General features: G+C 40.3%; 1 protein-coding gene across 1 annotated transcript in view; it reads left to right on the top strand.

The window, feature by feature from the left end:
• Positions 1-536: 536 nt before the first annotated feature.
• Positions 537-16,409, top strand: part of LOC116523973 (serine protease inhibitor Kazal-type 10-like) — a 56,255-nt gene continuing 40,382 nt past the window's right edge. Inside the window, exons 1-2 of the mRNA XM_032239066.1 lie at positions 537-758; positions 4,436-4,545. Of these exons, the coding sequence (XP_032094957.1) occupies positions 537-758; positions 4,436-4,545 (332 nt within the window). The remainder of the gene's footprint in view (positions 759-4,435; positions 4,546-16,409) is intronic.

Here is a 16,409-nt window from a genome sequence, read left to right as displayed (position 1 = left end):
GAAAGGTGCTTCAGACCCATTAGGCAACCTATGACTAAGGACAGCACCCACCCCATAAGGGGAAGCATCGCAAGTTAAAGTCAGGGGAAGGTGTTCACTGTATTGGATAAAAACAGCATTGGAAGTCAAAAAATCTTTCACAGCTGCGAATATTGCTGCCTCCTTGTGACCCCACTTCCATAGAGCTTTGGCATCTAGGAGCCTATGCGGTGGATCTGCCACTGATACCTTATGGAGCAAAAACAGAGCATAAAAATTTTAAAGCCCCAGGAAAGATTGTAACTGAGACTTACTAGTAAGCACTAGCACCTGTTTAATGGCTGCCAACTTCGTGGGGGTTGGATGGATGCCTTTGGCATCAATCAAGTACCCTAAAAATTCAACTTCAGAAACCCAATTTGGCATTTGGAAGGTTTGAATTTTAACCCCATTTCCTGGAACTTTGACAGAACTGCTCACACTTTAGCAAGGAGATCAGTGCTATCCCTGGCAGAAATAAACACATTGTCAAAATAAGGGATGACTTCAGGGATACCATGGAGCAACCACTTCATAAGACCCTGAAAGATTCCCGGGGCGACACTTACACCAAACTGGAGCCACCGGCACTTAAAAACTCCTCTGTGGATAACAATGGTCTGTGCTTCAGCAGTCGCATCGTCCACAGAGAGCTGCTGATATGCCTGGGCAAGGTCCAATTTGGTGAAGATGGAGCCCTGCCCCAATGTGGGGAGCAATTCCTGGACCACAGGGACAAGGTAAGGATTAGCCTCAAGCCCTTTATTTATCGTGCACCGGTAATCCGCGAACAATCTGATAGAACCTTATGGAGCAAAAACACAGCATAAAAATTTAAAAGCCCCAGGAAAGCTTGTAACTGAGCCTTACTAGGATAAGCAAGGGAAGGAGCTTCTTTGAAAGGGACAGCATCAGATACTTCAAGGTAGACCAGAACAGGTTGCCTTCAATGTGGACATCGAAGTAGATTTTGCTGCCTGACATTGCTTTGGCTTGACAACTAGCATCAGGTGAATGCCACTGGTCACGAAAGATTGCAAAACAATCTTCAGCAGTCTGTGGTGTTTTGGCGGCTGGCGTACAATAGGCTGGACAATCATTGGCTTGGTTACGGAGAGGGGGAGTCGAGCGGCACCCTTTCGCCAGATGTACTTTCTTTCCACAATTTCAGCACACAGCATTTTTAACACGGCACCAAGCATGGGGATGGTTTCCGCCACAGCCTGTGCAATGGTTCTGAGGTGACTCCTTCCTCGGGCGCCCTGCTCTAATCCCAGTGGCTTTAAGGTGGCTGACGCCAGCCTCGTCAGGATCAGACAAAAGTTCTCTCTTAATTAAGGCTCTGTGTGCTGTGTCCTCTGTGTTTTATTCCTGGATTTATCTCATAATAATAGTCACACTGCCAAAACTCTGACAAGATTTTTACCGTTTCCAGATGTTCTTGGCTGGGCATTGCATACATCATGCCCTGGTGGCTCCTTTCCAACCTGCAAGTAATGGTATGGTGGAGCGAATGGAATGATCCATTAAGGAATCCCTAGTGAGGTTAGGCCCAGGGGATTTGCAAGCCCGAGTGAATAAGTACCTTTTAGTACAGCACACTGTACTCTGCCCATTTACTAACCATAGCCCTGCAGAGTTGTTAATGGGTTGCTGCCTCTGAACCAACCTTGATTGGCTTGACCCAAGTTACTGTGTGGATAAATCACTGGACATCACCGGCCATGCCCGGTCATTTCAAGTGGGCAACATAATATTCATGTGCAACTACAGGGGTGAGCTGAAATGGTTACTGGGACATATTTTGCAACTAACCGCCCCCTGCTCTTACAGGGTCGCTTTGAGCAATGGGCGCATTTGGTGTTGCCACATTGATCAGCTGCGTGGGTGGCAGGCCTCGAGGCTGATGCAAGCTGATTCACCACCAGTTGGCCCAGTTGAATCCCTGGGTGTTCCCGCCATTTCGGTGCTGGATTTACCTGTCAGAGCAGGTTCTGCATCGGGTCTGTCAAATGAGGAGTCAGCGCAGTCTCCAGTAGTTCTTTGGGAGAATCAGCCTCCAGGAGCTGCCACGAAAGTAAGAAGATCTGGCCAGCTGCATAGGCGGCCAGCATACTTGCATGATTACGCATGCGCCAGGCTGGTGGAAAGGAGTGTTATGTCTGTGCCCCGAGGATGTGGCCATGCATGCTCCAGCCAAGAGGGAGTGGCACTGTTGTTGTCAGTTGGAAATAAATGGTTGGTTTAAACTGCTGCCTCACCTCAGTCAATACCCCTTCTGAAGATTTAATAGCATTGTTAAAGACACCAGACATCCACTTTACGGTCTGTTTCTGTTGCTCTCCTCCGGGAGGAGGTTTTGAAGTATTTCTAGCAGGACTACCAGATTCTATAACAGTGTTGTTTCCTATGCCATCCATCTAGTAAACTCGCAAGATTCATTCATTTTTCTCTCCATATCCGAGATGGGTCCCTTCCAGTTCTCCCGAACCAGTAGTGCTGCCTTCAAACAGAGAGCAAACTTATTCTCTGTTTTTTTTAAAAGTGGGCCCGCCCACCCCTGGGTTATACTTACCTTTATTTCAGCTTCCAAAGCCCACTTGATCTGGGGTGGCAGATTGAATTCCCGCTCCTCAGCTTTTTTGCTTTTTTCCATTCATTTTTCCATAATTTTTATTCAATTGCTCACACACACTCAGAGAACCAGTAGTAAACCGATTAAGAACCCACCACTGCTCCATATACGTGTGTACATCTGAACTAGACTAGTTTCTTTGTGTCATGCAATATATATGGGCATATTCATAATGTTGTATTTCTTTATTTATTTTGTTTTGTTTATGTAGTGTATATTGGAGACGATGACACTTTCAAAGCTGTATGTAACATTCAAAGTGACAATAAAGTTGTTCTATCACCTATCATCCGTCCGTCCATCCATCCATCCATCCATCCATCCATCCATCCATCCATCCATCCATCCATCCATCTATCTATCTATCTATCTATCTATCTATCTATCTATCTAAATATTTTAGATATATGCTTCTTGAATCCTGGGTTAATTGTGTAAAAGGAAGTTTACCCACTGCCAAGCTTGCCACCCACTTCAGCATCAGCCAATTCCACATCCAATTGCATCCAGAAGGGAGAAATTTCATCACCAAAGTAGTTAGGATGTGTATATATAGCCTGGAAGGGCAGGGGAAAGCTTAGAGGCCTCACCTTTAGGATCTACTGCTCCAAAGAGTCCAAGTTGAGTGAGGAATCATGAAGCCAGGAAATTTTCTGCTGCTCACTCTTCTGCTCTTCTTCTTGTACTCTGGTAAGTTCTCTTTTCTATTTTAACTTTTCCTTGCCTGAGAGATTGGAGGACACCCTTGTCTCCAGGAAAAAAACATAATTTTTTCATAGTTCCTAAGAGGTCTTATGCAGCATTCTAAATACTTGGAATAAAGTGGTACTTTCAGGTGTAACATAAGCAGAATTCCTGTAGAAATCAACAATATTGAACTGCCTATTGATATACATCACTTGTAAGAGTTGGTTTTCACTGGACTTTCTATTAATGTTTTGTTTTTATTTCAGCTGGTCAATAATTTTAATGGAAGGGAGCAAGGGACAATACAAATTGAAATGCACTAATAAATTATAAAAAATAAGAGAAAATATGAAATTGTTTCAAATGTTCACATTTGGCATGGTTTTTTTTTCAGATATTGCTGCACAAAATTTAAATGTGAGTACTTTTAGTTATTAAATTTTAATTACTAAATGAAGTCCTTGGATAGGACCCAGAAGTGTGGATACATAATAACCCCATGCCTGTCCCTCCCCATCACCACCACCTTCGTGGACAACATGTAACCTCAGATACAATAAGACTCAGAACGATTTTTCATTCTGTTTCCACTCATCCTCCCCCATCGGGCCAGTTCTTCTGTTTTTATCCATTCCCTCTCCCAAGCTGCTTACCTTCCCAAGCCTTTCCAGGTCACAGCACACAATTAAAGACATTTGCACTGCAAACCTAAAACATAACAAACTAAACAATATTTTAGGTTATTATTAGACAGCTGTTTCTTTCAGTGTATCTGGCGTGCATACATATCCATAATAGTGAGACAAGTGTTTGCAAACTATGGAGATCTAAACAAAAATATAACAACTATAAATTATAATTCCTGAAAATCCCAGATCCATTTTCCAGCATTGCTGTTGTATAATGGTTTATATTACAACAAGTTGGACCACCCAGAGCAGGAAGGAACTTTGTAGAAGAAAAGAATTAAAAGTTGATGGGATAAAAATAGATAATCAATTTGGCCCACGGTATTCAAATAATCATCAGACTTGCCCCTATAAAAAGAAGGGCAGGGTAGTTTTATGAAATAATTCATATGCTTTTTTCCCATAGAGTTATTGTCGGGGGTACCCAAAAACCTTCTGTCCCCAGGATTATAACCCCCATTGTGGCTCTAATGGCAGGACTTATACCAACAAATGTAATTTCTGCAATGCCTACATGTAAGTACATGTTTCACTCTGTGCAACTGGAGAAGAAAGCATTTGGATGGGAAGCCCTGGATTTCTAGGCTTCAAAAAAGGAGTATGCAAACTTATCTTCTTTTCAAGTATTCACTCAAAAATCATTTTCCTCCACAGAGACGTTGCATGGTGGTTCCAAGCAGAATATTTTACTAATTTTAGAGGGCGGGGGGGGGGGGGGGGGAAGCAAAGACAACTTGTCACTTTCAGAAAATGCCAAGTAATATTGCTGACTATTACAGACTATTGGCTGGGTGAGCCACTATAGTGGATGTATCTTTCTGGGTTTTTAATTCAATTTTTATCCCTGTTTCCTTCAGTCACGGTGGAAGAAAACTTCGGCTGAGAAAAAGGGGAAAATGTTGAAATCTTAAAATGCAGAAGACTAAGGATTATTGATTAAGGATATCTCACCATCTTCATGCCCTGCTCGTTAACATCCCCACAAAAATGCTGTTCTTCCCTCTGATTCTGCTCTGTTGCTGTATTAAATGTCTTTCGCAGATTTATCAATAAACAAAGCAAAGCATTATCTCTCCATGAGTCTTCTTTTGGAACTTGTTTCCACCATACTAGATTTTTTAGTTAAGATTGTTATTCATACTTGAAGAAAGCCAAACATTTTGCATAATAAATTCAAGAAAAAATCAATCAATCTCTGTAGAGGCAGGATTAGGAAAATTATGAAATTACTTGGCTTTCTGCTCTCCTGTCATACATAGGATGGAGTTACTATTTGGCAACTTAATACCAATCAATCTGTCACGGTTTATACTAATTATGGAAAAAGGTCCTGTTTTCTGGATCATTAAAAAGAGGGATAGATTAAAGTTATAAAGTGAATAATTTGCCCTCTCAAGGTCCCATCAGACTGTGTCCCAATGACCAAAGGGATAGCTAAATTGGAGAAGGCAGCACCATTCAGAAGAGGGGAAGACCACCTGGCCTTATGCTCTACTATCTTACAGAGGAAGGAGTTAATAACAAATAATTTTTTTGCCACATTTGATGATAATTATGGAAATAGGTCCTGTTTTCTGTTCCCATTTCACTGTGCTTCCAGTGACTGAATTTACAGCAATGTTCTTTTTCTGCAATAACTATTTGTAAAGGTAAAATTTACTTGTTTAATGTTGAAGACTCAGATTATCCCATTTATGCCCGTTCTAATTGGGGATGGAGGGGGGGAACAGGAGACCAGGAATTCTACAAATCGTCTTTCCAATTACCTTTCCTTGTTAGTATCAATGTGTCAATTCCATTTTACATGCTTTATTATTATATATTGAAATTCCTGATACATTTATTAATAATCACTTGTAAAATATTGATATGTATTGTTAAAATTATACGTTAGAATATGTAAACAACAGGAGGCAAGACTTAAACATGGGTTATTAATATCATGTAAATGAGGAGAACCTTTCTCATAATGGGAAAAGTACCACTGCATATAGTATAATCCCTGAACCACTAACATATTGGCACTAGAACCTTCCTTAATATCTGCCTTGGAGATCTATATCTATATCCAGGAACTCATTCCTGTTCAGGTGTATTCAAATATGAAATTCTATCATCTGCTGTCTGACATGGGAAGTAAATCACACACTTTGCTTCTAAAGGAATTTTTGTTATGGGCACAAGGGTTCAGTACGTCTTCTTTTCTGGAGGCAAATAGTTCTGGCCAACTACCAAAAAACAGAGTTTCCCTGCTTTACCTCCCCCAATCTCCTCCAAATGAGGAACAGCTAGTTGCTTCTCCAGGCATGAAGCACATACTTGGTTGACCCTTCTTTCTTTTGCCATGGACATTCTATTTTTATTTGCAAGTCTTTGTATTTTGTTACCTTCTCCAGGTCTTTCTATTCTATTCTGCTGGCCAGAAATTTTTGTCTTTCTTATCAACAGTTGTTAAGTCTGTGGTGTTATTGTGGCAGATGGACTAGAGGACTTTAATTTCTTCATTGTCGTGCAGAAGTATGAAAATATTTCAATCAGGAGAGAGGTTCCTCTTGGTTAATTGTGTTAAAGGAAGTTTACAAACTGACAAGCTTACCACAGATTTCAACAACAGCCAATTCCACATCCAGTTGCATCCGGAAGGGAGAGACTTCATCACCAAAACAGTCAGGGTATGCACATACAGCCTGGAAGGGCAGGGAAAAGCTTTGAGACCTCCTGTTCAGCATCAACTGCTCCAAAGAGTCCTACCTCAATCAAGTTCAGTGAGGAATCATGAAGCCAGGAAGCTTTCTTCTTCTCACTCTGCTGCTCTTCTTCTTGTACTCTGGTAAGTTCTCTTTTCTATTCTAACTTTTCATTGTCTGAGAGATTTGATGACACCCTTGTCTTCAGGAAAAAACAGAAAATAGTTCACAGATATCCTCAAGGATGGCCATCTTCCTGTTTCAGATTACAAAACCATCTTCCTGTTTCAGATTACAAATATAATTACAAATATTAATAGCCATGGTGGTTCTATCATAGAATCTGCTTTAAAAAGTTACATGAAGCAAGAAACACGTGAATGCTTTGTGTGCAAGAAAAAAGGGTCATTTAAAAGCAGACTGCAGAATCTGGAAAGCTAGAATGCAAAAACTACAACAAGCCAACAGTGTGAAGAAAAAAAACTGATTTTGCTTCAGATAATGAATATATTTTTCAATCCAAAAGTTGCACCTCATCTTTGAAAGCATGCTATGTTTGTTGATTCACAGGGCAAATGACAGAAATTTCTTTACTCACCTTGAGCAGAGTAAAACAGAAAAAAAAAACTACACAGCTTGTTGGCAAATAATAGAATGAGAAGAAATAGCAGATGGTTTTCTTTACTTTCCTTTTTCTCAGGGTGTCAACAGAAAGGTACCTCTAAAAATTGTACTGTATGTCCCTGCTCTTGAAATTAATCTTTTGTCAGTGAAAAAACACACAAAACAAGGCACTGTAGTAACCTTTAAAGGGGACAGTTCTGTCATAACAAAAGGAGATATTTTACATGCAAAGGCAAAAATTACAGATGAGCTGTATCAGCTGAATTGCAATCAGGTAGTTAATATTGCCAAAGAGGAAAAAAACATTCAAACCACAGCAGCAGACAGCCAGGAGAGCTGTCCACAGAAGAAGAGGAAAATGAAGGATATGAATAAAAAAACAACAACAGGAGACAAAACTAAGATGAGAAATGGGACTGTGATAAGGAGTACCAAAGGTGCTTTTTTCAAGTGGCAACTGGACTTTCTGGTTTTTCTTTGAAGACCTTTCACTTCTCATCCAAAAAGCTTTGTTAGGTCTGACTGGATGGTGGAGAATGGAAGGATTTATATTCCTTGTGGACAGCTGGTCATTTGCATTATTTTAGCAACTCATTAAGGCCACCTGGAGGTTTATCAATGTTGTCAGGGTCACCTGAGTGGTGCAAATGAGTGTGGAGCTTTCTTGGAACTGTTGAAAGGACTGTGTTGTAAACTGGAGATAGATGATTATAAGGAGTAGTTGTTGAGTAGGGGTATTGGAATACATGTTAGAATGTATTTTGTTTTGCAACAACTACAGAAGTATTCAGCAAGTAGATGGCAGTATTTAGTTTGCATCTATGGTTATAATCTATGGTTCCTTTTGTTCTGAAGAGAGTTTTCTATGACATTTGACATTGTTAAGCAGCAAGGACCATGGTGACTGTACACTGTACACTTTATTTGATCTGTATGACTATGTGATACATAGTATTGCATATTACATTATATTATTAACAATATAGTATAATATAATATAATGTAATGTAATGTAATGTAATGTAACGTAACATAACGTAACGTAATGTATTGTAATGTAATAATATATAATATTACATGATGTAGCATATCAGTGCACCATCGTGCCAAATGTCCCTGTCCTAATGTCCCCATTTTCTTGTACCCACTTCCTGTGTTCTTATTCATGTTTATTCTTATTCCTGTTATCCTTTACATTAGTGACAAACTAAATAAATAAAATACATAAAAAATAATCATTCTCTGCTACCAATCTGTATGGCTAAAAAATAATCCTCTGCTACCCTTTGTATAGAATAAAACAGAATAAAACAGTGGTGAGAATATTGTTTTACAAAGGAATTTTCAATTGAGTTGAATTCTTGACCTGAAAGCATTTGCTAAAAGCAGCCAGATTTGAATAGCTGAGTAATAGAGTCTTGGACAATTAATAATATTTGTCAATCAAAGCAATCCCAGAACTTTAACTATTTTTGTAAATCCACGTGACTCACAGCAGACTATGACAGTAAAGACAAAATATCTTACTTGACCTTGAAATAGTATTGCCTCACATTTCTGCTGAAGAAGATCCAACAGATGGCGCCTAAGGATAAATGAGAAACTGATATATTAGAATCCTACAAACTCTAAACCTTCAGTGCCAAAATGAATGAAAAGTATTTAAGTGTGTGCATGTGTGTTTAAATATAATCTATGTATAGTTTTGTATAAAGTTTGCATAAATTTATTCAGTTTTGGGTGGTTGGAGATAAAGAGAGGAGAGAAAGGAAATGTGTACTGTAGTAGGATTTTGGAATGGATCTTTGAAACATGCCGAACAACAGAATGAGCTCCTGTTACTTGTCCCAGCTTCTGCCAACCTAGCAGTTTAAAAGCACATAAAAATGCAAGTAGAAAAATAGGAACCACCTTTGGTGGGAAGGTAACAGCGTTCCGTATACCTTTGGCATTTCGTCATGCTGGCCACATGACCATGGAGACGTCTTCGGACTTTGACTTTGAAACAGAGATGAGCACCACCCCCTAGAGTCAGGAACAACCAGCACCTATTGTCAAGGGGAACCTTTACCTTAATAGTAAATATATTTTAATAGCATTTATAGGCCGCCCTTTTCCCTGAGGGGACTCAGGGCAGCTTACAATAATAAAGGAAGGGGAGTGAAGACAAAACATAAAAAGAAATGTGCAATAACTGAAAAATACTAAAAACACAACATTCTCTCAGCATTCGGGAGGGGCGGAAGAGTTTATCCCCAGGCCTGACGGGCTAGCCAGATCTTGAGGGCTGTACGGAAGGCCTGGACTGTGGTCAGGGTACGAATCTCCACGGGGAGATTGTTCCATAGCGTCGGAGCAGCAACTGAGAAGGCTCTCCTCCGGGTAGTCGCCAGTCGGCACTGACTGGCGGATGGAATACGGAGGAGGCCCGCTCTATGAGATCTGATGGGACGCAGGGAGGTTATTGGCAGAAGGCGGTCTCTCAAATAGTCAGATCCACTACCATGGAGCGCTTTATAGGTGGTAAGTAAGACCTTGAATTGCACCCGGAGATCCACAGGCAGCCAGCGCAGCTCGCGGAGGATAGGTGTTATGTGGGCGAACCGAGGTGCGCCCACAATCACTCGCGCGGCCGCGTTCTGTACTAGCTGAAGTCTCCGGGTGCTCTTCAAGGGCAGCCCCATGTAGAGCACGTTGCAGTATTCCAGCTTAGAGATCACAAGGGCTCGAGTGACTGTCGTGAGAGCCTCCCGATTCAGGTAGGGCCGCAACTGGCGCACCAGGCGAACCTGGGCAAATGCCCCCCTGGTCACAGCCGATAGATGGTGATCAAAACTCAGCTGTGGATCCAGGAGGACTCCCAAGTTGCGGACCCTATCTGAGGGGTATAAATTTTGTCCCCCCAGCCTGATTGATGGTACGGTGGTCAAATTATTGGGAGGAAAACACAACAGCCACTCGGTCTTGTCTGGGTTGAGCACCAGTTTGTTTGCTCTCATCCAGTCTTTAACAGCTTCCAGACCCTGTTCCATCACGTCCACCGCTTCATTGAGTTGGCACGGGGCGGACAGATACAATTGAGTATCGTCCGCATATTGGTGATACTTTATCCCGTGCCTCCGAATGATCTCGCCCAGCGGTTTCATGTATATGTTGAATAGGAGGGGGGACAAGACCGACCCCTGTGGCACCCCACATGTTAGGGGCCTCGGGGACGATCTCTGCCCACCCACCAACACCGACTGCGACCTGTCTGAGAGGTAGGAGGAGAACTACTGCAAAACAGTGCCGCCCACTCCCACCTCCCGCAGTCGTCGCAGAAGGATACCATGGTCGATGGTATCGAAAGCCGCTGAGAGGTCAAGGAGAACCAGGATGGACGCAAAGCCTCCATCCCTAGGTCTCCAGAGATCATCGGTCAATGCGACCAAAGCGGTTTCTGTGCTGTAACCTGGTCGGAAGCCGGACTGGAAGGGGTCAAGATAGTTTGCTTCCTCCAAGGTACGCTGAAGCTGGAGGGCCACCACTTTCTCAACAACCTTCCCCACATAGGGAAGGTTGGAGACTGGACGGTAGTTATTAAGAATAGCTGGATCCAGGGACGGTTTCTTCAGAAGGGGTCTCACCACCGCTGCCTTAAGCTCGGTGGGAAAATGCCCCTCCCAAAGAGATGCCACAGCAACCGCTTGGATCCAGCCTCGTGTCACCTCACTGCTGTTGGCAACCAGCCAGGAGGGACACGGGTCCAGTACACAAGTGGAGGTACTCACAGCTCGCATAGCCTTGTCCACATCCCCAGAGGCAACTTCCTGAAACTCAACCCAGAGATGGTTTGCCAAGTCTTTCCCCTGTGTCTCAGCTGGCTCTGCAAGAGTGGAGTCCAGGTCCGCTCGAAACCGGGCAACTTTGTCCGCCAAGAACTGAACATACTCCTCAGCCTTACCCTGTAAGGGGTCCCCCGTCTCCCTCCTATTGTAAAGAAGGCTAAGTAATTAGGAGAAATAGCACCCCATCCTACCAGTATGTCAACTGATCCATCATTGAATATGAACTTTAAAAGAATGTAACAGTACATGGTTGTGTATGGAAGATATTTTTGTTATCTACAAAGATGGAAAAAATGAATGTCAAAAGAACGGTGAAAGAGGAGAGGGAAAGAATAATTATCGACAAATGTTCCTTGTGAAAGAAAGCCTTCAAGAATCTCAACAGAAGTAAATGATTAAGATGGATGTAATCGAAACAGATTTAAAGTCAAATCTAGAAATATTGGATTGTATTTAAAAATGCAAAAGCATTTATTTAAAAGCAGAGATTACAGATATTCAAGTAAACATACATCAGAGTTACAGGGGGAAAAAACAAGATGACCACAGCTGGGATTGAAACTTTCCTTACTAAATTAGTTGTTAAGTGAGTTGTGCATGATTTTATGATCTTTTTGCTTCTGTCTTTAAGGAAATCACATAGTTATTAAGTGAATCCAACTTTCCCCATTGTCTATACTTGTTAGAAGCTCCAGGGAAAGGGATGTGTACCACATTAAGGAGATTCTAGGAGTCCATTCTGAGTCCATGCAGTTTGACTTGCTTATTTTTCACTATTGCTTGATAAATAAAGAAAACATGGAAAATTTTCACACATCTATATATAAAATCCGCAAGATTATTTATGTTGGCGTATTTGTATAGTTTTCTCGCATCTCAGGGTTCTGTCAATTTGCAATTTCCAGCCCAGCAGTCTCATTCTCCAAACTGCACAGAATCTTAGCTACAGGTTCTCCCTGCGAACCCCCAGCAGCCCACCCCTAGACTGTAATTCTATGGAATCAACTGCAGGAGAAGTCTTTGCCTAAATCAGTTCTCTAGTAAACATTTTCTTTAAAAGTTCCTATATTTAATTTCCCCCCTGAACTCTTTCTTTACATTTTATATTTATAAACTCTAATCACTTCCCATCTTCACTATTGCAACGTGCTCATTAACCCACATTAACCCATCAGAGTGGGGAGGCAAGGAATGTTGCAGGTCCCATCCCCTAGGGAGATACACCTGGTGGGAGCCAGAACCTTCTTGGTGTTGGCTCCCTCTCTCTGGAACATCATTCCAAGAGATTAGAATGGCCCCCACTCTAGCACTCTTCCAGAAGGCACTGAAGACCTTGTTCTGCCGGCCTGGGGAACCCAGAGCAGGATGAAGCCCATTAAATGGCTCTTGTGAGGTCTGTGCCAGGGTGGGGGTGATCCAAGCTAGCAGGAATAGCCAACACTCCAGAAGATAGGCTAAAGATACAGAAGGATCTTGACAAACGTAAACATTGGGCACTATCTAATAAAATGAAATTCAATGGTGAAAAGAGTAAAGTTCTACATTTAGGCAACAAAAACGAAATGCACAGGTGCAGTATAGGTGGTACCTTGCTCAACTGTAGTAACTGTGAAAGGGATTTTGGAGTCCTAGTGGACAACCATTTAAATATGAGCCAGCAGTGTGTAGCAGCTGCCAAAAAAGCCAAGACAGTTCTAGGCTGCATAAACAGAGGGATAGAATCAAGATCACGTGAAGTGTTAATACAACTTTATAATACCTTAGTAAGGCCACACTTGGAGTATTGCATTCAGTTTTGGTTGCCACGATGTAGAAAAGATGTGGAGACTCTAGAAAGAGTGCAGAGAAGAGCAACAAACATGATTGGAGGACTGGAGACTAAAACATATGAAGAACGGTTGCAGGAACTGGGTATCTCTAGTTTAATAGAAAGAAGGACTAGGGGAGACATGATAGCAGTGTTCCAATATCTCAGGGGTTGCCACAAAGAAGAGGGAGTCAAACTATTTTCCAAGGCACCTGAGGGTAGAACAAGAAGCAATGGGTGGAAACTAATCAAGGAGAGAAGCAACTTAGAACTGAGGAGAAAATTCCTGGCAGTTAGAACAATTAATCAATAGAACAGCTTGCCTCCAGAAGTTGTGAATGCCCCAACACTGGAAGTCTTTAAGAAGATGTTGGATAGCCATTTGTCTGAAATGATATAGGGTTTCCTGCCAAGGCAGGGGGTTGGACTAGAAGACCTCCAAGGTCCCTTCCAACTCTGCTATTGTATTGTATTATTATTTAATTATATTTATTTACTATAAGACTCTTTTTTATTAATGTTATTGTTTTTATATGAGGTTTTATAAGCCATAGAGGTGAATGAATTGCTATTGAGAGAATATTAATAAGTAGGCCAAAATCAAGTTTATGAAGCTGGTTAGTCTTAATATAAAAAGCTTGTGAGAACCCAAGAAACAAATGTAATCTTAGCATATTTAAAATTATTAAGTGCGTATGTTGCTTATCTACAGGAGATTCATGCAATGGAACAAGATGGATATCAATTAATGAAGGCTTGGGTAGGACAGGTTTACCTTATTGCTTCTTTGGCAGAAGCTAAAGGTGTGGTTATTTCAGTTTAAAAAAGATTCCCAATTGACGTACAACTGATTAGTGATGCAAATGAGTATTATTTAATTCTATGTGTTAAAATAGCTGAAACTACATAGCTATTATTAATGTTTATGGACCTAATGTAGTCTTTCTTATTAGGTTGCATGAATCTCTTCAACATTTGAATTAGTCCATTTATAATAACAAGGGTTATCTGATCCTGAATTTGGTAGAAATACACCAGCACAGAAAAGAAAAATTATGAGGGAAACAATTAACACCTATAAAAAGGAATTTGTTGATATTTGTTATATATATGCTTAATGTGCATATATGGAATGTGCATTTCAAAGCTCATGAAGGTATTGAGAATTGTTTCTTTATTGAATGATAAAGAATTTGTACCACAACTGAGGATTAAGTCCTTCTATTATTATGGTTTGAATTCAGAAACTTAAAGTTTTCAAATTTTTGAATGGGAAGCATATAAAGCATGTCTTTGAGGTATTCTTGCTATGAATCATATAAAAACAAGACTAAAAATAAAAAGGAAAATAGTTTCAACGACAAAGATAACATTTATGGGCATAGGTAGTTAGATAGATATCTACCGTTTCATACAGAAAAATACAGAAAAAGAAATATAAATTAACTACTATAATATCACAACAGACAGAATTTATGCTAACGTGTTTATGACAGAAATTATGGTAGACTTGGTAAGAACTTGGCTAATTGCTTAAAACAAAAGGAAGATAAGAGTAATGATTCCAATTATCAGAGGTGAAACAGATGAAATGTATAAAACTTCAGGGGATATAAACAGTCAGTTTAAAGATTTTATTCAGAATTATATATTAAATATTTTTTAAATAAAACTAATCCCTCACATTGAGATACTGTAAAATAACATTTTTTTGCTCCATTATCTGAGGTAGAGAATACAACAATAATTTTAAAAATGGCAAATGGTAAAATAACAGAACCTATTGAGTGGTATTTACACATCTTTTGGTATACTTCATCAAGTACATTAAGTTATATTTAATAAGGGACTTTAATTGCTAGCATTTAAGTAGGCTTATATAGCAGTTATATCAAAAGCAGATAAATATCACACATGGTGGCCTAATTGTCATTTAATCTCATTGACTAATAGACTTAACAGCAGCATAATTAACAGATTACAGCAAGTAATACTGTTCGTTATTAAGAATGATCAAGCAAGTTTATAAAAATTAGCTAAGCAATAAACAAATTATGTTTAGTAATTGTAGCTTTAATAGATTTGAATAAAAATAAAGATGTTTGTGATTGTATTAGTTGATGCTGAAAAAATCTTTGATAAAAGATATAAACAAAATATGTATATTGCACTAAAAAGGTTTGGATTTCCTTTGGAATTCATAAATCAGATAAAAATGCTATAGAAGTTGCCCACATCTAAAGTAAAGGTTAATGCATTATTTTCTCCTGCTTTATTTAGAGAAATTAGACAAGCTTTCTTTCACCTTTGTTTTTTAATATCTGTGTGGAACCTTTAACTTGTGCTATTAGACAACGTAGGAAGATCTACGGAATAGCATATGATTCCATTGAACACACATTGCTTTTCTTGCAGCTGAAGTGAAGGTTCAAGAATCAAGGTGCAAAGTTAGCTTCTGTGTGAAGTTGATTTTCTTGGCTGAAAATCTAAATGGGCAACAGATACTGCAAATATTCATCACAGTCATCTTCCTTATTCTCTTCAGACAGCCACCCAACCAGAGACAAAATAGGGTGTGTAGAGTACCCATATATATAAGCAGTAATTCCATCTTGCCAGGGTTCAATGAAAGCCTTTAAGGACTTTAGAGAAGGGATCAATCTGAAATATTTGGACTAATTTCTCCAAGGGAAGTGGAGAGGGCAAAATTGCAAATGGATGTGGAAGGCCACTGAGATGGTCACTTCCCTCTCTTGAATGACCCAAACTACCTCCCAAAGGGCCAAACTGATGAAGCTCATTTTTCTGTAGCAAAGTTACAGAAGAGCTGAAACTTCTGGGCTGGAAAAGTTACAGGAGAACTGAAACTTCTGAGCTGGGAAACACATACATGGGCTGAAATTGGCACATGCTGAGTCAACATAGATTGGGAGGAGTGTAAGGTTGATCATGCTAGATGTCTTCATTGAGCATTACAAAATAGTACACTAGTCCTCTGGGCAGGGCTGTCTTAATGCATGGCCTGATGGGTACTTGCCCATGAGCCCCACAAGCATAGGGGCCCCATACCAACACCGACTTAGTTGGAAGTGCCAAAAAAAGTAAATATATTTTTAATTTTATCGACCATTTACATTTTTATTTCTGTGAGTAGTTGTTGTAGGGGACCCAGTACACTGCTTTGCTTGGGGCCAATGATGCTGTTGAGATAACCCTGCCTCTGGGAGCTGAGGAGAATGGTCCACCAGCATCTTAAGATACTTTGCCTCCAGGCTTCTTGGAAGAATTCCAAGACTGTGTTGTATCTGCTTGTTATGTCAGAACAGGGAAATAAATCACTGTCCAGGCGTAGCCCAAGAGGGGCTTCTTGCAAGTAATATCAGCAAGAAGTTTGCCATTCCCCTGACTTCTGTTGGATTGGCCTCATCTGAGTAC

Source organism: Thamnophis elegans, chromosome 2, assembly GCF_009769535.1.
Source record: "Thamnophis elegans isolate rThaEle1 chromosome 2, rThaEle1.pri, whole genome shotgun sequence".
Lineage (NCBI taxonomy): Eukaryota > Metazoa > Chordata > Lepidosauria > Squamata > Colubridae > Thamnophis > Thamnophis elegans.
Note: the sequence above shows the minus strand (reverse complement) of the source record. Positions and strands in the feature narration are given on the sequence as shown.